The 21,237-nt window shown below is 58.3% G+C and overlaps 1 protein-coding gene across 1 annotated transcript in view; it reads left to right on the forward strand.

Moving 5' to 3' along the window:
* Window positions 1–3,455: 3,455 nt before the first annotated feature.
* Window positions 3,456–21,237, forward strand: part of LOC109265532 (splicing factor, arginine/serine-rich 19-like) — a 59,004-nt gene continuing 41,222 nt past the window's right edge. Inside the window, exons 1-2 of the mRNA XM_053894863.1 lie at window positions 3,456–3,461; window positions 15,270–15,821. Coding sequence (XP_053750838.1) covers window positions 3,456–3,461; window positions 15,270–15,821 — 558 coding nt within the window. The remainder of the gene's footprint in view (window positions 3,462–15,269; window positions 15,822–21,237) is intronic.

Here is a 21,237-nt window from a genome sequence, read left to right on the forward strand (position 1 = left end):
AAAAGAAGCCAGACCCCTAATAAATTCTGGAGGATTCCCCTTACGTGAGGCACCTAGAAAAGGGCCTTCATGTCACTGGAAGGGATAAGTATGTTTGTAATTCTCCGTCTTTTATTGTTTTTATTTTTTAATTTTTAAAGAGAGACAGGGAGGGAGAGAATCCCATACGATGCAAAGCTCGAACCCACAAAGCGTGAGATCATGACCTGAGCTGTTCCCATCCAGGCAGCTGTTGTCTCGACTTCACCATCGCTCGGCCACGGGTTGCGGGGCGGACGGGCACAAGCGCCTGGTGGCGGTCAGGTGGTCCCGGACCTGTGAGGATTGGACACAGCCCCTGAGCGGATGAAGAAGCGATTTCACAGGGCAGCCTCTTCCCGGCGCCATCAGAAGAGAAGGTGCCGCATTCAGCCCACTCGAGGGCTGGGATGTTGTCGGGCCAGCCGCCCGGGCCCCGCTTTGGTTGCATTTCACCCTGGAAACCATTCCTTCTTGTGCGGTGACAGCTCTCGGATGGGGCTTTTAATATGCTCGTTGCCGTGTCATCGATTTCTCCCCCTGAGCAGTGGAGAAAATCGCCCAGTGCTGGGACAGACTCAGGCCGTGGGGGAATCAAGAAATTTGCCCCACAGTCGGTCTTTCAAAACCCTGGTATCTTTTTATCAGATGTGAAAATGGGAATTTAGCCCCAAGGCGACAGAATCCGATTATCCCAGGCGCTGACTTGTATGGCCAACTCATGTTTCTTAAAATCAAAGGGATGGGTTACATTGGTTTTGTCGTGTCCACGGAGGAAGACTTTGAATCTTGTCCCCCATTTTAGTTTATTATCATTATTGAAAATACTAGTTATAAGATTATAAGAATATTGTACGATATAGAATTATAAAATTTTTTTCACGTTTATTTATTTTTGAGAGACAGGGACAGAGCACGAGTGGGGGAGGGGCAGAGAGAAAAGGAGACAGAATTCGAAACAGGCTCCAGGCTCTGAGCTGTCAGCACAGAGCCCGACGCAGGGCTCGAACCCACGGACCGTGAGATCACGACCTGAGCCGAAGTCGGACGCTTAATCGACCGAGCGACCCAGGCGCCCCATATTTTTATTATTTTTAATGTTTATTTATTTTTGAGAGAGAGAACATGTGCATGAGCCGGGGGGTGGGGAGCAGAGAGAGAGGATCCAAAGCAGGCTCTGCATTGACAGCACGGAGCCCGACGCGGGGCTCGAACCCACGAACTGCGAGATCATGACCTGAGCCAAAGTCGGACGCTTAACCGACTGAGCCCCCCAGTCCCCCCGTCTTGTCCCTCATTTAAAAAAAAACTTGACGTGCACCTTCATTCGACAGTGAGAGTTGCTCAGGTTGGAAAGGCAGACTTTTGTTCGGCCCATCTCTGCTGACAGCTGGCTCAAAAGACGTCCACTCGGCGGCCTTGGCTTGATCGCACTTGTAATTTTCTCCATTTCTCTCGGCACCAAACGAAGACGAGGAAGCACGTTGTCGCCTGCCAGCCGCGCGGTGTGAATACGCTGTGAGCCAGCAGGTGCCTCCATCCACGTAGCTCGCACCCTTCCTTGCAGCCTATGTGGTGGCCGAGAGTCAGTCCTGATCTCAGCGGCCCCTTCCAGTCTGCACCGTGGCTCGCGAAGTTAGCATCGGCGTAACCAAAAAACGCCCTCCTCTGCAGCACCCGTGTTGAGTAATTTATTTGGGGCCCAAAGACATTCTGGAGGACATTTCCCTCACATAGGGGCAGATCAGGCTGCGGGTGTTGGAAAGACTCGAGCCACAGATTTAATTTTGTAAATTAAAGATGCATTACTGAGGACACAGGTGTGCTATAACAAAAGCCTGAATACCCGTGACTGAGATAAGAGAGAAACGTACTTTTCTCTGAGATAACAGTCTGAGCACGATGGGACCCACGCTGATAGGTTGCAGCTTTTTATTATATTACCTGCCTTCCTTGACCTGCAGGTGGCTCGCCTACCTGGTTTAAGATGGCTGCTCCAGCTCCTGCCATTGCAACCACATTCCAGCCCCGGGGAAAAGGGCAGGAAAACAAAAGGAGAGGCACGCAGGAATAGGCAATGGCGCCGCTTGTCTCTGCTCTCATTTCCTTGGCTAGAATCCCGTCACGTGGCCACGCCCGTCGGCACGGTCAACTGGGAAATAAAATGTAGCCTTTATCTGGGCATGTATCCGGGAAAGTTTCTATCTCTGCAGAAGAAAAAGAGAGAAGGGGAATAACCACCAGCACGTATGTGCGAGAACTACCCATCTTCTCCATCGTTGGCCACTAACTGTCCCGACCACGCCCACACTCCCTAGAGTGTCACTGGATGAACGATAACGTCATTGAACGTGTTCTCTCTGACTTGTCATTCACCGTGTGGCTGGGTCTGTAAATTTCCCGACAACAGAATAGCTTCTACCTGGCTTTTCCACGAGGCGAGCGTCTTTGAATAACGCCTCTGTGCTCTCGGTCCCTTCTCTGCCTTTAGTGACGGAAGTCATCAATTTTGTGCCGGAAAGCTTTATTTTGGGCTTGCTCCGGAAACACCCCCGTGGGTTCCCAGAGCGATGCCTTGATTGCTTCGTGGGGAAAAAGATGTGCAAACTTCAGAGGCTCGCCCCTGGACACCTGGCCGGACAACGTGACATAAGAGACCCCACACTGGCCCGGGGTATGACGCAATCCCACGTGCAGGTATTTAAGGGCTGTGTTTCCTGTTTTTACTTTTCCTCTTTCCTTGTGCGAAATCCTACGCCTCCAAACCGGCACATTCCACAGGCGTAATCAAATTCCTGTTCACAACCGATGGTTACGCCTTATTCTGAAGTGGAGAATTTTTGTTAATACTTTCACCCCTACTTCAGTGTTTCAACAGACCATTTTGTACGACCGGCCCATTTTCGTTATGTGGGGCTATGATCCAACAGCAAACACGTTTAAGTTCTTCCTGGGTGCCCAGCGTTGTTCCAAGTGCTTTGTGTGTATTGTGACAGGGTTTTTTTTTTTTAAATGTTTATTTATTTTCGAGAGAGAGAGAGAGCATGCATCGGGGAGGGGCAGAGAGAGAGGGAGACACAGAATCGGAAGCGGGCTCCAGGCTCCGAGCCGTCAGCACCGAGCCTGACGTGGGGGCTCGAACTCACGCACCGCGAGATCGTGACCTGAGCCGAAGCGGGACGCTTCACCGAGCGAGCCACCCAGGTGCCCCGTATCGTGACGGTGTTGGAACCCGCTCCCAGGTTTCTGGACACTTTTATTTAAGGAGCAGCATCTGTGTCTTTTCCCCTTCAATCTGGGCCAGAGTGAAGGGACGCGCTCATCACCAACGGAAAGCCGTGGAAGTGATGGGCTGTGATTTCTAAGGCCAGGTACGAAAAGGCCGCGGAGCTGCTGGCTCCCGGGACACTCGTTCTGGAAAAAGCCCAGCTGCCGTGATGGCGGTAAGCGTATCGGTCACCGGCTCCAGCACGGCTGCCAAACTACGGCAGGCACCAGAGGCCAGCCGTGTGAGCCAGCCACCCCGGACACGCCACACAGCCCCGCTGTGACAGCGACGGCCACCCCAGATGGCATCTGACTGCACCCACATCAAAACCCCAAGCGAGAGTTGCCCGGCTGAGCCCTTCCGGGCTTCCTGCCCCACAAAACTGGGAGCAGAGTCAGACAGTGGTGGGTTTTTTTTCCCCACCGCTAGAAGTTTTAAGCCAGAGTAGTAACCAATGACACAGGGCTAATTCAGTCTCGAATGTTCGGATGAGGAAATTGAGCCCCAGAGAGATGCCGTGAGCTCCACGTGTTTTCCTGGCAGCGGTAAGAGATGCGTGCAGGCCGGCTGACGACTCTGATATCCTGCCTCTTGACCACAAAGGGGTTGGGGAAGCAAAGTTAACAAGTGAGCAGGAACGGGGGCGCCCGGGGGGCTGAGTCAGTTGGGCGTCCGACTTCGGCTCGGGTCACGATCTCGCGGTCCGTGGGTTCAAGCCCCGCGTCGGGTTCTGTCCTGAGCGCTCAGGAGCCTGGAGCCCGCTTCAGATTCTGGGTCTCCCTCTCTCTCTCTGCCCCTGCCCCGCTCATGCTGTCTCTCTCGCTCTCAAAAATAAACATTAAAAAAAAAATAATAATAATAAAATAAATAAAATGACACCAAAGGAGGAGTAAGGCGCGAAATGTAAAACTGGGCCAGCTAGGCTGACGAGCACCCGGTTGAGGGAAGGTTGGGACCCTTCGGACCCACCGTCACAGACCGACGGGCTTTGGGAGACACGTGGCACTTTTCTAGAACCCAGCGATTTCCACAAAGATCCGCAGTTAATTTTACATTTCAAATTTGCAAAACCGTAAGTGACTGAAATCCTTGCCACAGTTACTTTGTCCTCTAATGCCTGCACCCTGCCTGGGGACGGCAGGGATTTCGACACCACACGAGGGAAGCCCTGACCCCACGACTCTTGGCATCTTAGACACGGGAGCTCGGAAGCTTCCTGACAGAAGATATTAAAGCCATAAAATTAAAGGACATCAGATCGAACGGTCGGGAGCACCTTGGAGTTCACCTCACCCAGCCTTCCGCCCAGGGCGAGACAAGGACAAATCACGTGAGGGCAGAACAGCCACGACGGCCCCAGCGGTGCCAGGGATTAATGGCCAAAAGACCGTAGAGAAAATACGGCCGTCAGATCGCCGGGTCAGGGTGGTCACTGAGGGCCGGGAACCGGCTCAGCTTCCTGGGCATGTGACCTGTGCCGTCACCCCCCACCTTGAAGGACCCCGCGCGTGCTGTCGGGTCCTGCCTCACCGTCCTGAAAGTCTTGATCGTTTTTGAACACGGGAAGGGGTTCCAGATTTTCGCTTGTCGCTGGGCCCTGCGAAGAATGTGGCTGGTCCAGCACGGAGTGGTCCGACGGCAGGTGCGGCAATGAGCATTTCGGGGGAGCAGGGCAGGCAGAGCCCGGGAGACAGAAAGCCCCAAAGCAGCTTGGGAGGTGGCCACTTGCCCAAGACCCCTCTTCAGGCGGCGATATGCAAGAGACTGAACCCAGTCTTGTTGGAGGCTACCGCCCATGGTTTTATAAACACTTTGCTCTCCCGTCTCCCGCGACAGCCCTCGCACGTAAGCTGCCTTCACTGTTCTCAGCCTTCTCTTCCCGGGAGCCTTCCCGGATTGCTGTGGCCTGGTCATACTTACCATTCCCTCCCCCCTTCATTTTTCCTACCTGGCTGAGCCCCTGTCTTTGTGCCAGCCTGTCTCCTTTCTCTGCCCCTGCTGGCTAGAGTCTCTGGGGGTCTCCTAGGCCCGTCCCCACAGGGCCTCACACCTGCAAGATGAATTTTTTGTTTTTGTTTTGAGTGAGAGAGAGAGTGCAAGCGGGGGAGAGGGGCAAAGGACCAGGAGAGAGAGAGAGAGAGAGAGGGGGAGAGAGAGAATCTCAAGCAGGCTCCATGCTGAGCAGGGCTCGATCCCACGACCCTGAGATCGCAACCTGAGGCGAAATCAGGGGTCAGATGCTCAACCGACTGAGCTACCCAGGTGTCCCGCAAAGAGAATTCTTGGTCTCTGTCTTCTTGCTGCAAAGCCTCAAGAAGATTCCATGGTGAGCCCTTCTCACCTTCCCATGCCTAGAGCTGGGCTCCTGCCTCAGTTTCCCTGTCTAAAACTCCTGGGAACTGTGGGATAGTGGGAGCCAGACAGGACTGGTTCACAGTCTGTCTCACCACTCGTTCTAAAGCAAGCAAGCCGCTTAGCCCTCGCAAGCCTCAGTTTCTCCCTCCGTAAAATGGAGGTAAGGCCCCACCATACCCAAGTGATCAAGGTTGGCATCGCCAGTCATGTGGATGTCACGGACCCCCCAATAGACAGCGAGTGACAAGGGCGTCACAGCTCTGTGCTCTTCTCCCCGCCCCATGACCCACGGTGCGAGAAAACATCAGATAAGCCCCAGTTGAGGGACCTGTGACAGAACACCTGATCGGCACCCTTCAAAACTGCCAAGGTCATGAAAAGCAAGGGAAGAATGGGAACCCGCCGGAGAGCAGAGAAGTCTCCGGGGACGTGAGGACTGAATGCAGTGTGGTCTTGGGGTCGGGATGCTGGAACAGAAGAAGGACGTCCGCGGACAGACGGGCGAATCTACGTGAAGTCCGGAGTTGGGGCCGCAGCAACCTACCAGGGCTAATTTCTTAATTTTGACAAACGTGCTGTGGTTACATAAGACGTTAACGTCATGGGAAGCGGGGGTGGGGGGGGGGGTGAGGGGGGGAAGGTATACAGCAAAGCCCTCTGTGCTCCCTTTGCATTTTTCCCCCCTCTAACTCTAAAATTATTCCCCAATAAGATGTTTATTAAACACACACAAAACCGGCCCTGCTGCTCTCGCTTGTGTCTGCCCAGTGTCCCTCCCTCCTCCAATTCTTCTGCTGACGGGCCCTCCCCTGGTGACAAGGGTGCGGATGCCTGACCCAGGCTGGGCCATTAACTTGCCCTCCTCGTCCTGGCCACAGCGATTGGTCCAGGGGGTAAGCAGGTGACCCACGCTGGGCCAATCAGAGTCCTCCCCTAGGATTGCTCAGTTTGGAAGGGGAAGCGAGGCTCTCCCTGTCTCCCCGTGAATCTGGGAGGCTGTCAGCCCGGGGCTGGGGGGACTCTGTCCCGAAAGAACTAAACGAGAGAGAGAGAGAGAGAGAGAGAGAGAGAGAGAGAGAGAGGTGGAGAGAATACTGATGGCATTCCAGATGGCCTCTCCCAGTCCTCCCCAGGCCGAGCCTCCCCAGCCTGCCCTGTTATGGGAGCCCATGTATCTCTCCTTTCGAGTTTTAAGCCAGTGCAGCCTGGGCCCGGGGTTGGGTTTCTGTCACTGGCAACCAACGAGTCCTGACTAATCCCTTCGCTTCATAGTTGCTTTATAGCAGCCGTGCTATAAATGGTGGGGGGTGTTGGTACCCTCCCCAGGGATCCGGGGCCTGCCCGGAACCGCAGCCTGCTTGGCTGTGGCCTTGACATGTGCCTTGTTCCCCTCCCGGCTCCCACACGGCCCCCTGACTTCACACATACCTTCCCACCCCCAGGCCCGGCGCAGGGGGGCCTCTTTCTCTCGGTGCTGGGGGCCGAAGTGTGGTGCTGGGGGCCGAAGCGTGCCGCTGTTAGGGCTCTGCCCCCATCACCCCCAAGGCACCCGGGAGGAGGAAACGGAACGGGGGCCTCTGGCAGAAAATTCCCTCCGCTGAAATTCCCCACGCCGGCCTGGTCGGACCCAGGGAAACCCGGTGTATTTGGTGACGGGGAGGCCAAGGCTTGTCTAGTGGTTGTGCTGGGGGTAAAATGAGGGCGCTGGGGGACCTGGTTCCACGGGTCCCAAGTGAGGAAGTGGTAGAGGGTCGGGGGGAAGCAGGAGATTTGGGGGAAGCTGGAGAGAAAGCACAGACAGAGCAATCCGAAGGATTTTCGTGGGTGAGCAAGGGCAGAAGACGCTCTTTTATCTGAGGTCTGGGCTGTGGTCCAGGAAGGGAGAGACACCACCAGGGAAATCCGGGGCGCGCTCAGAGCTTATGCTGCCCGGGCGCCTGGACCTGGGCTGGGAGGGACCTTGCAGAGTCCCAGGAGGGACGAGACAGGGTCCTGGGTGGCCTTCCCGCATCCCAGTTGTCCCCTGCCGTCCTGGCCATGTCACGCCTCTGTATCTTGTCCCTTCCAGGTGCCCTGCCTGCATGCCCCTGTGCCCCTGTCAGGCTGGCAGGGAGCGGGGACAGCTCTTCCTGTGTGCCAGTTTCCCCTAGCCCAGTGCCCCACCCCTGGGCCCCAGGGCAGAAGTGAATTCACTCACCTTCCTGCCCTCCCAGACAGCCGCTTTCCTCCTCTGATGACGCTTCCTTCCCACCTTCATTTGTGCCCTCAGCCATGAACTTGATCATTTTCTTTCCCAAACGTTTTGTGACGTGCCTCCCGCACGAGAGCTTCTGGGTGAACAGAGAGGAGGGACCCTCCCCTTGCTGTGTGGCAACGGTGGGGAGGGAAGGGGCTGGGTGTAGGATACACTTGGGAGGCAGAGCTGACAGGAGTTGTTGAAGGATCCGGTTTGCGGGGAGCCCAGGCGCCATCAAGGTGGCATCTGGGTTTGGGTCTGAGTAACTTGGTACGTTCCATTTCCCACAGAGCCTTGGGGCCACACAGCTACTCTCTCGCCCACAGGGACCTCGAGACACCCAGATTTTAGGCTGAGAGAACATCAAGTATAAAGGCTAAGAATGGGACTACCAGCCTAAAATCCGCCCCCCCCCCCCCAAATCCTGTGGCTGCAACACGGTTCCATCAGCAGGAAAACCTGGGTGAATTGTGGTGTTGCTTTTCCTTCTCCGTGAAATCTTGGTCAAATTGCTTAGCATCTCTGAGCCTCATCAGTAAAATGGGCGTAATGACAGTAAGCACCTTGTAGGATTGTTGTCGCTGCTCACTGAGACTTCAAACTTAAAAAAAAAAAGTTTATGTATTTATTTTGAGACAGGGGGAGGGAGAGAGAGAGCGTGTGCACAAGTTGGGGAGAGGCAGAGAGAGAGAGAGAGAGAGAGAGAGAGAGAGAGAATCCCAAGCAGGTGCCACACTGTCGCTGCTGGCCTGATGCGGGGCTTGAACTCACGAACCGTGAGATCATGACCTGAGCCCAAGTCAGCCACTTAACTGATTGAGCCCCCCAGGTGCCCCCACGGACACTTGAATTCATGGGGAACACTTGGCATCGAGCCTGAAAAACAGTCAATTTCTCCCCCCCCCCCCCATTTTGAGCCACGATTCTGATTCTAGGTAGAATGTGGCCAGGTTGCGGAAAACTCCAGATGCTAGTGTAAGGAGTTGGCACTCTACCCCGCGGAATCAGAGCCGGGAAGTTGTCGAGCAGGGAAAGAACGCGAAGAAACCGGCCAGTCAGCGCCTCTCCTGTCCCTGCAGCCTCCCGCGCCTCGGAGCCCGGTGGCAGGTCAGTAGTGAGAAGCCTGGCCACGAGGCTGGTGACCTCCAGATCCCAGGGGCCTCCGGCTGCCCCAGTTCCGGACCCAGGCAGTGCCTGTGAGTCTACCCCCACCCCCAGCATCCCTCTGGGCAGAGCCAGATAGATGGCTTAATAATGCAGGCTGCCTGGCTGACCTGGTGGCCGCTGAGCCAGCTGAGACTCACATCCCTGCCCCACCCCCCCCCCCCCCCCCCCGCTCTGGCTGCAGGGCCCCGGCCTGAGGCTCCAGCAGAGTCCCTGGATGGCAGAATTCTGAAGCCCCATATAAGGGTGCTGGGACCCAAATAGTACACACCTTGACAGTGTGGGGCTCCGCAGCCTCTGGCTAATGGGCAGCAGAAATCAGTTAGAGGCACAGAGCCTGAACCTCCCCTCATCCCCTTCCGGCTCTTCCTGGGGGCGGGGGGGGGGGGGTGTCTCAGAAATGACTCCTGGCACAGAAGGCTGGGGGGAGGTGATCTGTCACATGCAAGCAGACCCTACCTGGGGTGGAGCAGGCTGCCTGTCTGACCCTTGCACCACTGGGTGGGCCAGCTCAGGAGGGCCCTCCCAGAGCACTCTCCCTGTGCCTGGTGAGTGGCTGGGCACCCAGGGCACAGACCAGATGGGACACGGCTGAGCCAACCTCACTAGCCAGGAATCTCAGCTCCAAGGCAGGCAGGCAGGCAGGGTGCCACCAGCACCCTTAGTGAACTTCCCTGAGAGACCTCCCATAATTGGATCGCTGGGTCAAAGGGTCTCCCCGTGAACGCTTCAAAATATCCTGTAGAGTGTGGCCTTGGCCCTCACAGGCACCCTCTCAAGGGGCCCACACATCCAGCCGGCCTCTAGTCTGGACTCATCGGGAACTGTGTGTACATTCTTCATGCCCCATTAGCTTTGAGCTGCCCTTGATTCATGGATATGAGGACTACAGACTCTCAGAACCATAGAATCCTATGGAATTCGGTCCCCCAGCTCTGATATCCACCTGCCAAATCCTGTTTTCACCTTTGCTAGTCTGGATGCAGAACTCTCTCCCTTTCCCCAAATATGGCTGATTGATCTCAACCCCACTGGCCGCCAAGATGGCTGCCGCTGGTACCTTCCTCCTGACATTCATGCCCTGTGTGGTTCTCTCCCACAACGACCAGGGCAGACCTGTGTAACCGACAGGAAATTGCAAACATTGAGAACGTGTAACTTTTGAGTTTAGGTCATACAAGACATTGTGGCTTCCTCTTTGTTCTCGCTCTGGGGGGGAAGCAGCCGCCATGCTGGGAGGATGCTTGAGCAGTCCTGGCGAGAGGTCCATGGGACACAAACTGAGGCCTCCCGCCAACCGCCAGCACCAACTTGTCAGCCACAGGGATGACCCACCTTAGCCGCAGATCCCCCAGCCCCAGTCCAGCCTTCAGATGAGTGCAGCCCCAGCAATGATTCAATCTTCCAAGATTTCTCAAGCAAGAATCGCCCGGTCCCAAGTTCCTGACCACGGCCGCCGTGTGATAATAGCCGTTTCTTTTTTTCTTTTTCTTTTTGCTGATGTAAGCCACTGAGTTTTGAGCCACTGAGTTGCACAGTAACAGATGACTAATATGATAAGCATGTAGACTTTTTTTTAAAAAGTTTTTTTTTTTTATTTATTTGAGAGAGAGAGACAGAGTGTGAGCGAGGGAGGGGGAGAGAGAGAGGGAGAGGGAATCCCGCAGAGCTGGACGAGGGGCTCAAACCCACAAACCGTGAGATCATGACCTGAGCTGAAACCAAGAGTCAGTCGCTTAACTGACTGAGCCACCCAGGTGCCCCAAGCATGTAGACTTTTCTAAAGCAAGTATGGAAGGTGGTTGGGGAGGTTGAAGCGGGGAGAGGGGGATTATATTGCACACCCCACAGCGAAATGACTTAAAAATCCCTTTGGGAAATGTGTGTGTTCTTCCAAATTCCTTCACAACCAAGGCTTCTCTGGGGGCTCCCCTGTATCTCACCTGTGACCTGCGATTCCCAACTCCCGCCCCCACCCCCAGCTCCTGACCTGTCACAGCAAAACAAAACATTCCTATGTAAAGGACTCCCCCGGGGTGCCTGGGTGGCTCCCTCGGTTAAGCATTCGTCTTCGGCTCAGGTCATGATCTCACGGTTCGTGAGTTCGAGTCCCACATCGGGCTCTGTGCTGACAGCTCAGAGCATGGAGCCTGCTTCCGATTCTGTGTCTCCCTCTCTCTCTGCCCTTCCCCTGATCTCTCTCTCTCTTTCTCAAACATAAAGAAACATTGAAAAAAATTAAAAAAAAAAAAAAGGACTCTCCTTCTTGAGAAGCTCGGTCTTCTTGTCTTCATAGCCATTGGGATGGCTCCATGGTGGGCAAGGGGCAGAGGTTTTGGGGGGGGGGGTAAGCTTCAGTTTTTCCCTCCTGGGTTCTGTCTCTCATCACTGGTTCTTGTCTCCGGTGATGGTAGCCCCCGTTCTCGCATCGGAGGCACAGCAGAAAATCTGATTTTTGGTCTGGATCCAAACCAGGAATGTGACACCCCATGCACACTCTGGTGTCCGCGTGTTTCTCTAAAAGAATTGCTTAACCTAATTTTCTTAATCAACTCAAAATGCCATGTAGACCGAGCGGAAAGCAATTCATCTAAGTCCAAAGGGGTAGATCTTGCCGTTCAACCCGAAACAGCGCAGGAAGCTTTTAGCCCGCGTGTGCTCCTAACTCTTACTGCTCTCTTCTCTAAGCCCTGCAATAAGGGAAGAGCTTCCGGAAGACACGTCCTTGCGGTGACGCGGCCCGGGCGTTGGGCTCATTTGGACGTGAGCCACATCTGGTCAACTCAGGGGGAAAAGGGGCACTCGTTGGGGTGCGGTTAGAGGGCGCTTCCGACCACCTCTGGAAGATTCCAGAACAGGGATTCAGGGATTCAGGACAGGGGTCCAGGCAGCCGGAAGTACCTGCCTCTCGTCTGGCACTGAGGCTTCCGGCATGGTTCTGCTTTGCTCGTTTTCCCCGTCCACGGATCACTCCGCCGATGACTCAACGAGCCCTTGGGAGGCTGTCCGTGGCGGGAGGGAGGGAGGAAAATTCGGTGTGGGTGGGAGGGGAGAGTGAGAAGGCTTAATAGTACGACGTGACGCGTGCTGTCATTCAGACCTACACACAGCGTTCCGGGAACCAGTGGAGGAAGAAGTAGCTTGGCCAGCTCCGCTTAGGGGTGGTCAGGGGAGGCTTCATAGAGGTGGCGGTCTTTGAGCAGCACCTGGTTAAAGACTGGAAGCAGACAGGTGGGGAGGCCATAGGAGAGGAGGAAAGGCTTCCAGGTTGAGGGAGGAACAGCATCAAAAGCACAAACGGCGTGGAAAGCATGGGGTGAGAGTTTCATGGAATGTTCTGGAAAGGGCGGGTATTGGTGTTGCCGGGACTCGGAGCGCGGGTGGGGTGATGCGGGAAGATGCTGGAGGGGGTCGGGAAAGGCCTGACTGCAGAGGGCTTTCTTTGGGCAAGTTAAGGAGTTTGGGTTTCAGTCCCTAGCAGGGAGGGCGCACGGCTCGTCCTGTGTCTGCCCCCGAGGCAGACATCACCAGTTGATCATGACACTTCCTGCAGAGGGAGGCCCCGGGCAGCTGCTGCCAATCATTTGCACTGTCCTGAGAAGGGACCTGCATGGCATCATTGCATGAGAGCTATTGGAGGGTGAGGAAGAGGGTTGTTGCAGGTGTCCAGGTGAAAGATGGCAAGGCCTAACCTAGGACAGTGACCATGGGCACAGATGGGCCTGTTGCTGCCCACATTTGTCTCAACCTTACCTGCCCACTTAGATTCTAGGCAGTCTCCTTATCATAACCCTGGCCAGGGGGCTCAGGGTGGTGTGTGTGTGTGTGTGTGTGGGGGGGGGGGGGAGAGAGAGAGAGAGAGAGAGAGAGGGAGAGAGAGAGAGGGACAGAGAGCTCTCTATGGGCTCTATTTTAGTGAGGAGGTTTTTGTCTTTCTGGACCTGCACTATCCAACATGGGTAGCCACTAACCACATACGGCTATTCAAATCTAACTTAATAAAACAAAAATTAAAAATGCGGCTCTTCAGCCACGGCAGCCACAAAACATGGTGGCCACTAGCCCCTAGAGTAATTCAAATCTAACTTAATAAAACAAAAATTAAAGATGCGGTTCTTCAGCCACAGCAGCCACAACCACAAGCACTCAATAGCCACATGTGGTTAGTGACCACTGTTTTGGACAGTGCAGATGTAACACTCCCACCATCCCAGAAAAGTCTATCAGACAGCGCTGGTCTGGAGAAGGCCCAATCGGGTGTCCAGATAGCGTAATCTGCCGCGACCCTCGCTTAGCCCAGGCCAACTCCGTCTTCTATTTAGTGGCAGTGACTCAGTTAAGAGTTTGAAAGGCTTTCCGGTTTATGTCTGCCTAGTGAGGGCAATCCCCAGGGGGGAGAGTCTTAGAACATTTTGGAGCTCAAAAGCACCAGAGCTAAACCAGGCAGACCTGGAGGTCCCCAGGGGAAAGGGGGTGCTCATGTGGTGAGCCCAGCGTCGTGCTGGGGACGGGGGGGGGGGGGGGGGGGCGTTTGTCGTTCTCATTTCATCAAAGGAAAGCTGAAGCCCAGAGGGGGCTGTGACCTGCCCCTCGGCAAATGGCTGGGAAAGTCACAAAAGCAGAGCCGGAAGAGGCCGTGTGGCCGCCCGCTGCCTGGTATTCCTTGAGATCATGGCTCAGTCCCTTGAGCCCCGGGGGGATTAGGTGGCCCTCGCCAGTGCCCACCTTTTGGGAAGCTTCTGCGCGTGAGAGCCGCTGTCACAGAAGAGGGAGCTCTCTGCAGTTTCGCGCTCTATCCGCCAGAGGGCGCAAGGGCCATTGTGTCTGCTCCCGAGGTGGGCGGGGTGGTGGGGACAGATTCTTCCCCGGAGGACTTTGGGCTGGGACCCTGCTTGGTGCCCAGCCCTGTGGCGGGAACCTACGACGCGGTCCGTACAGCCCTTGCCCTCCAGGAGGGCTCAGTTTAGAGGGCACAAACAGCATAATGACTTGTTTGGATCTGCAGTGAGGGGCCTTGAAGGGTGGATAGGAGTGTGCTAGGCGGCCTGGAGTGCAGTCGCAGAGGGCAGTGGTGGCGGAACACGGTGTTGTCTGGGAGATAACAGTGGCCTGCGTCCCAGCTCTGGTCCCCTCCTGGACCTGCTCTTGTGTTCTCAGTTGACAGGAGGGAGGAATTTCTGAACAGACGTTCTTTCTGCTCCAGTAATACCCAACTCCGTGGAGTTCCCTGCACACACACACACACACACACACACACACACCAGACTGTTTCATGCCTCTGTGCCTTTGCACATGCTGTTCCCACGCCTCTCTACCTTCTTCAGCTGACCAGCTACTACTCATCCGTCAAGATGCGGCGGAGGCAGTGGCTCCTTCCAGGGAGGTGCTGCCATTCCTGGCCTGGATGAGACGCTCCCGCTGCGCCTTCCTGCAGCCTGAACTTGACGTTCTGCTGTGCACCACCTGAGGACAGGCACTGGCGCATGCGGCCCCATAAAAGTGAGGGCGACGCAGAGCACCTGCTCCAGGCAGGGCTCCCGCGTGTGGGTTTGTGGCTCCTGGGGGTAGAGAGAAGGCGCCTGCGTTTTCGTGTACGCGGGCCACGAGCCGAGTCTCCCCACCAGATGCCTGCGTGCCCAAGTGCAGGGGTACAGGCCCCGATGCCAGAGCTTGCTTTCTGCATCCGCAACCCCCTCCCTCTAGCTTCTACCCCTTGGCGGGTGGCACAGGTGTGCGGGGACATTGGCCGGGAAGGGGCCGGGGCCTAAGAAGCGTCTGGGGGTGGGGGTTGGGGGGTGGGGTGAAGGGTAGTGAGCGGCCGCCAAAACCCTTGCACAAGGGTAGAGATCTGGAGTCTAACCTAACACCGTCTCTGGGGTCAAGCTCGCCGTGTGACCTTGGGCGAGTCGCTCCTCTCCCCGAGCCTCAGTTGGCCCGCCCATAAAATGGGAACGCGGCAGCGTCTCGGGTTGCCAGCCGTGGAGCACGGAGACGCGGCGGCCAGGACGAGGTGAGGAGGGGGGTCCGCCGGCGGAGGGGGAGTCGGGGCCGCGGGCGCCCTCGGGCTGGCGCTGGGGGGCGCTGCGCACCTCGGGCGGTCCGCCCCGCGGCAAGTTTGCCTCCAGCTGTTGCATGCGCTGGCGAAGGCGGCGGCGGGACCCGGCGCCGGCGGGGTGAGCGGGGCCCGGGGGCCCGGGCGGGGCCGGGGGCCGGGGGCGCGCCGGGCAGGGGCCGGGAGCGGGGTGGGGGGGGCCTCCGTGGTCCGCGCGGCCGCCGCCGCCTCCCGGGGCGCTGCAGCTGCGGCGTTGGAGCCGGGCGCGGCCCCCGCCCCGCGGCCGTGTGTCTGTGCGTGTGCGTGTGTCCGTGGAAGGATCCAGCCGGGAGAGGGGGCGGGCGGGGGTCTCGCTGCGGAAAGGCCTGCGGAGGGCGCCGGGCGCCGGGGCGGGCCAGGGCGGACGGACAGACTGCCGGCCGCGGCCCCTGACGCACGCTGCGCCCCGGCCCCCTCCCGGGCGGCGGGCCCCGCCGAGGCAGAGGCGCGGCGACGGGGAGGCGGGGGTGGCGGTGTCTGCGCGCACACGCCGGCTCGCAGACACACACACACACACACACACACACACACACACACACGCACACGCACACGCGGGCCACGCCACAGACACACGACACGCACCGAGCCCCGGCCGGGCGCCGCGCACACTCGCACCCGCGCGCAGGCCCCGCAGCCGCCGCCGCCGCCGCCGGAAGCGGCGCTCGGCCCGGATCCCGGCTGGGCTGGAGGTGAGTGAATCCCTCCGGATCCGAGCGCCCGCGGCCGCCGGAGGCGGTGGGAGTGAGGGCTGGGACCGGAGGGCACCCTTCCTCCGCCGGTGGGGGTGGGGCTTGCTGGGGGGGGGGGGGGACCACAGCAGGGGGAGGATGAGACCGGGAAAGCCACCCCCAGGGGCTCCCGGGTCTGGGGATCGCCGTGAGACATCCCCCCGCCCCCCCCGGGGGACCACCCTGTGCGGGCGAACTGGTGGTGGTGGACGGAGACGGGGTGGGAGGACGCGGAGGACGGTCGGTGAGGTGAGCATCTTTGGGGGGTGGTGCAGAGGCTTGATGGTGGACGGCTGTACCAGTCAGTGCCACAGGGCACCTCTCTGCCTCCATCCTCGCGAATCGGGGACCCTAGCCCCCCTCTCTTACGGAGCGCCGCCGGGGTCGAGGGCTTCGTCTTCGCAGCCGGTAAGGGGGGTTGGATTGGCGCTGCTCCAGGGGGAGGGGGACAGGGTGGGGCTTTACCCCCTTTACCCGCAGGAGGGCGGTGGATTTGGTAAGAGGACCAGGTTCGGGGAGTGGGGGTCCCCTGGGTGGGTGGGGACCCTTGCAAAAGCTTTGCCCCCTGTCTCCGCGGTGCTGGCGTGGGTCAAGCAGGGAGAGCAGGGAGCTGCCCCGGGGAAGCAGCAGAAATCGGCGTAGACTGCGCTCTGGCAGGGCTGGGGCCACTGCCGGGCTGCGTGTGTTTGTGAGTGTGTGTGTGTGTGTGTGTGTGTGTGTGTGTGTGTGTGTGGACTCCAGCAACTGGCAGAAGATGGGGGCAGGGGGGTGGGTGTGTTGGCTGGTGGGGCGGTGTGTGCACGTGGGGAGGGTGCTGCGTGCCCACAGGGCTGTGTGCAGGGATGGACCCTGCTCTGTCTGCACACGCGTGCGCACACACACACACACACACACACACACACACACACACTGTCCATAGCCCCAGCAGGATTTTCTTGGAATGTCTGGAGGGCGCAGGCTGGCGTGTGTGTGTGTGTGTGTGTGTGTGTGCGCGCGTGGTGTGTGTGCGCGCACTCGGGAAGCGTGTGTCCAGGACAGGAGCGGCCACGGTGTGTCAGGCGTGCCCAAGGAGACAGACGAAAGACGGATGGTGCATCTGGCCCTCGGCTTAGCTCAGGAGGATCGTGGTACTTGAGGGCACTTTCTGTAGCTTTGTCCTGTGCCCCTTCCATCCCCCCCCTCCCCCCCCCCCAACTCCTCCTGCCTCAGTGGCTACCTCTGGCGGGCACTGCCTCTTCCCCCTGCCGGGACACAGGTGTTGGACTGAGAGTGTGTGTGTGTGTGTGTGTGTGTGTGTGTGTGTGTGTGTGTGTCCGGGGTGCGGCTGTCGCTGTCAGCAGGCCAGGTTGTTGGAGGAGGAAAGCTGGGGGGGGTGGGGGTGAGGAGGGGGGCTGCTAGCAACACCTGGAAGAGTGTGGTGCAGCTGCCAGCCCCTGGGCTGCCTGGTTTAGTTACTGAGGGACATTTTCATGTGGGGAGCCGCATCCTGGGGGGGGGGTGCTGGGAGGATTTGCTTGTGGACGTGTGTGTGCATGGCTCACGCACCTGGTCCCGTGGCCTGTGGGCACCTGTGGGACATGTTGCGTCTAGGCCATCCGTAGGGCATGTGGGCCTGCACATGTGTGCAAATACGTGGGATTCCTACGAGGAATGTGCACGCACACAAACGCACACACACACACACACACACACACACACGCACGCACTGTCTGTAGGCGTCTGTCCGGAGTGAGCCGTGACCCTGGAGCTGGGTGCGTGGGCGAGGTCCCCTGGGCCATCTGCCCCTGGGCAGGAACAAAGAGGAGTGATCGAAGGTGGGGGGTGTCAGGTAGAAGTGTGTGTGACGTCAGCACGGGCCTGTGGGTGTGACGTCAGTTCCAGGCTGCCAGTGACGTCACTGGGACGGCAGCATGAGGGGTCACCCCCGGCAGCCGGACTGTGTCATGTCAGCGGGAGGGTGTGTGGCTGAATGTGGTTATGTCCCTTGTGTTGTAGGGGGGGTGACAAGGGGAGGGGGAAAGAGTCTCTGAGTGAGCGGTCCCTTCCCAGGTGCCCCAAGTGGGTGTGGGGCCCCCTTTCCTTAAGGCGCCCTCCCCTCACAGAGGCATCGCCTCTGCCCCCACCATTCATATGGGGCGCCTCTTCCCCTGTCCCCGCAGGCCCTGTTCTCCGTCAGCCCCGGCCAGGTCACAGAGCCAGGGTGTGTGTGCAAATGCATGTGACAACACAGCCAGGGGGACAGCGCCTGCTACTTCCAGGCCCATGGGGCTGCTCTGTGTTTTCTGATTTAGGCATTCCTGTCGCCCCTCTGGGCCTCAGTTTCTCATCTGTCACCTGGGGCGGGGGTGGCTAGAAAGGTAAGGGGTGCCACAGGACACCGGTGGGCCTCTGGGGGGCGGGGGGGCCTGGCACAGGGTGGGGGCTCGGCACACCAAGTCCCCTGGCCTCCCGCTCCGCCAGCTCGGGGCCGGTGCTCCTGTCTCCGTTCAAGTCTAACTTCGTAGAGAACTTCTTTTTCTCTCCTTGGATCCTCATGGCAGTCCTGTGGGGCTGGCAGGCCGGCTGCTCTCGTGTGGACACTTGACAGATGACAGATGAGCACACGGAGGCCTGAAGGGGAGAGTAAGCTGGCTGGTGATTGAGTCCTTGGCGAGAGTTTGCCCCCATCTCGCTACTCCAGCTCCGCAGGTGCAGGTGCAGGGAGACAGGCTGGGGCGGCAGGTCCCTTCCCGCGGGGCGCTCTCATCCTTTATGGAGGGACAGGGAGCTCTGCGCAGTGGGGGTGGCGAATGCCCCGGGGCCGAGGGGTCCCCTTGTAGAGGCTGCTTCTGGATTCCTAGTCCGGTCTTGATTGTTCTACCCGAGATAGGCGGGGTGACAGAAATGGGTGCTTCTGGCCGAGCCGTTCTGAGCCTGCTCCAGTACGCGCCATGCCCGCTCCCCGGTGTGACTTCCCTGTCCCCTGAAGTCTGCAGCCTGCCTGCTCTGGAAGCAGAACTGGTTCCAGTGACACCTCCGCTGAGCGCTGAGTGGCTGTGTGTGACACGGGGGTCAGCCGCTCTCTCCCTGCGCCTGCCAGGCGGTGGCTGCCGTCTCGCAGGCTCAGTGAGCGAGCGTGAGAGTGTGGCGTCCGCGCGCAGGGCCAGGAGGTGCCCATCGCCGTTACCCTCGCCCGTGCCGGCTACGGTGCCCCCCACCTCCCGGGCCCAGGCCCATCCTCTGCCCGCACCCCACAGTCTGCCGGGCAGAGCAGAAAGCCAGGGAGCAGGATTGCCTGAAAGCTGCAGCCTCCTTCCTTAGCGAGTCAGGCCTCTTCAGGGACAGCATTAATAGTCCAGAAGGTTAACTCAATCCTCTGCCTCCTGCTGTCCTGGTCCAATCCCCTATTAAATTAACCTTCTCGTGGCTCAATTAGCACCTGGGGCAGAGTCACTGCCATTATTTCCGGGCGGCCCTTATTAGTCCGAGGTGTCTGGGGGGGGGGGGGTTGGAATAATAGAGCCCCTCCCCCCTCTGCTCTGCAGACAGTCCCCCAGGAAGGCCCCAGAGAGGCCCTGAGGGGGCAGAAAGGGTCTGGGGTCTCAGGCCCGGTCCACAAGCCTCCCGTGCTCCTCCCCTCAGGGTGGGTGATCTGTGACATCCCGAAGCCAGCAGCGTGCCTCTTGTTCTCCCCCCATGGCCTCGGCCACGGTCCCCCTCGACCCCTGTGTCTCCCTCCGTCTCACTTGTGGAACGAGTAGGGGCCCGGGGGCCAAATTCTGCCTCTTTTTAACAGTGTGTGTCTTGGGCAAGTAGCTTCCCTTCCAGAAGGCCCTGCTTCCTCGATATAAAGTGGGGATAATGATACCGGTTTCCTAACTTTTCCAGCGTGGTTACATAAGCGAATGTCAAGTGTGGAGCATTGTGTCTGGCACATAGTAGGTGTCGATTAGATGAGTTCCCTCCCCCTTCCCATCTGTCTTCCTTATTCATTCCTGGTTCTCTGGAGTGGGTCCTGGGCTGTGTATGTGTGTGTGTGTGTGTGTGTGTGTGTATGTGTGTGTGTGTGTATGTGTATCCTTCTCTCTCCTTTCAGCTTCCACGTTCACCCCCTGAAATACATAGAAACTGTTTCTGGAGCTGGGCCGGGGATGGGGGGGAGCGGTGCCCGCAGAAGTATGAGAAGGGCCTGAGAGCTGCCTGCGCCCCACCCCCTCCCCCCAGCTGGGATGTGCAGAGGGGCTGGGAGGGGGCAGGGCGCATCTTGGTGTGTGCACATCCCTGTGCACGGATGTGCCTCTGAGTGTGACGCGGCATGTGCATGTGCACACGGGTCCCCACCTCTCCCAGGGGAAAGTGGGGAACAGCTCTGAGGGCCTCCCGACCAGGTTGCTCTGGGCGCAGCCCCAAGACTCAGGCCTGATTCATTTTCCTTCCTTGGCCTTGTCTTTGTCCTCTCCACAGTTCTCTTTGGATGGGGGAGAGACACAGGCAGTGGGGTCAGCATGGCCCATCTTCCCTGCTTCCTGCGCTTCTCATTACCTGGTGTGTGTGTGTGTGTGTGTGTGTGTGTGTGTGCGCATGCGGGGCGTTCGTGGTTCTGCGCGTTTAGCTAGTTCTTGTCTGTCTCCTACTATGTTGTCAGGTCCACACAGGGGGAGACTTGTAGGCCCTCAAAAATTACTTGTGGAACAGTTCCTCTTACCGACACGCTATTGAGGTTGGACTGTGCATTTTGCATTCAGTGCACGCGCGCGCACGCACACACACACACACACACGCACAAGCATATCTGACTCAGGGATAGCTGCTGGGTCTGGGGCTCAGGCAGGAACCTACAGAGATGAGTTTCCGTCCCGGACGAGAGAGGGGACGCGTGGGGCATCAGCCGAGTGCCCAGTGTGGGGCCTGCGCACAGTAGGGCTTGTGTGCCAGGCGTTTCTTGGGTGTCTGTGACCCTCCCCCGAGGGGGCTGGCACTACAGGCTTGAAGGTCAGGTGCTCCCGCAGCCTGGGAGGCGGGAGGGGAAGAGGCTGGAGCCTCTTCTGCTCAGGGCGGTGCAGGATCCCCGGGATAGCGCACCTGCTATGTGCCAGGCACGGGGCAAAACACGGTCTATTATCTTGTTTAATTTTGGCCGGAGGATTGTGAAAGAGGTCCAGCCGGCCTCTGGGTGGGGGCAGGCCAGGTGGAGAGACCACGTGAGCCGAGGTCTGGAGGTCGGAAAGCCTGGAGTGGAGTTTGGGAAGATGAGTCTGGAATGTAGTTTGAGAATCAAATTACATAGGACCGCAAACTTTGGGCTAAGAAAGGGAGCCTTACCCGGTTGGTCCGGGAGTGCCTTTGTTAAAATGCAGAATCTTGGGCCGCTGCCGGGGAGATTTTTATTCAGTAGGGT

Source organism: Panthera pardus, unplaced genomic scaffold, assembly GCF_024362965.1.
Source record: "Panthera pardus isolate Hobbes unplaced genomic scaffold, ASM2436296v1 HiC_scaffold_6, whole genome shotgun sequence".
In the NCBI taxonomy this organism is placed as follows: Eukaryota; Metazoa; Chordata; class Mammalia; order Carnivora; family Felidae; genus Panthera; species Panthera pardus.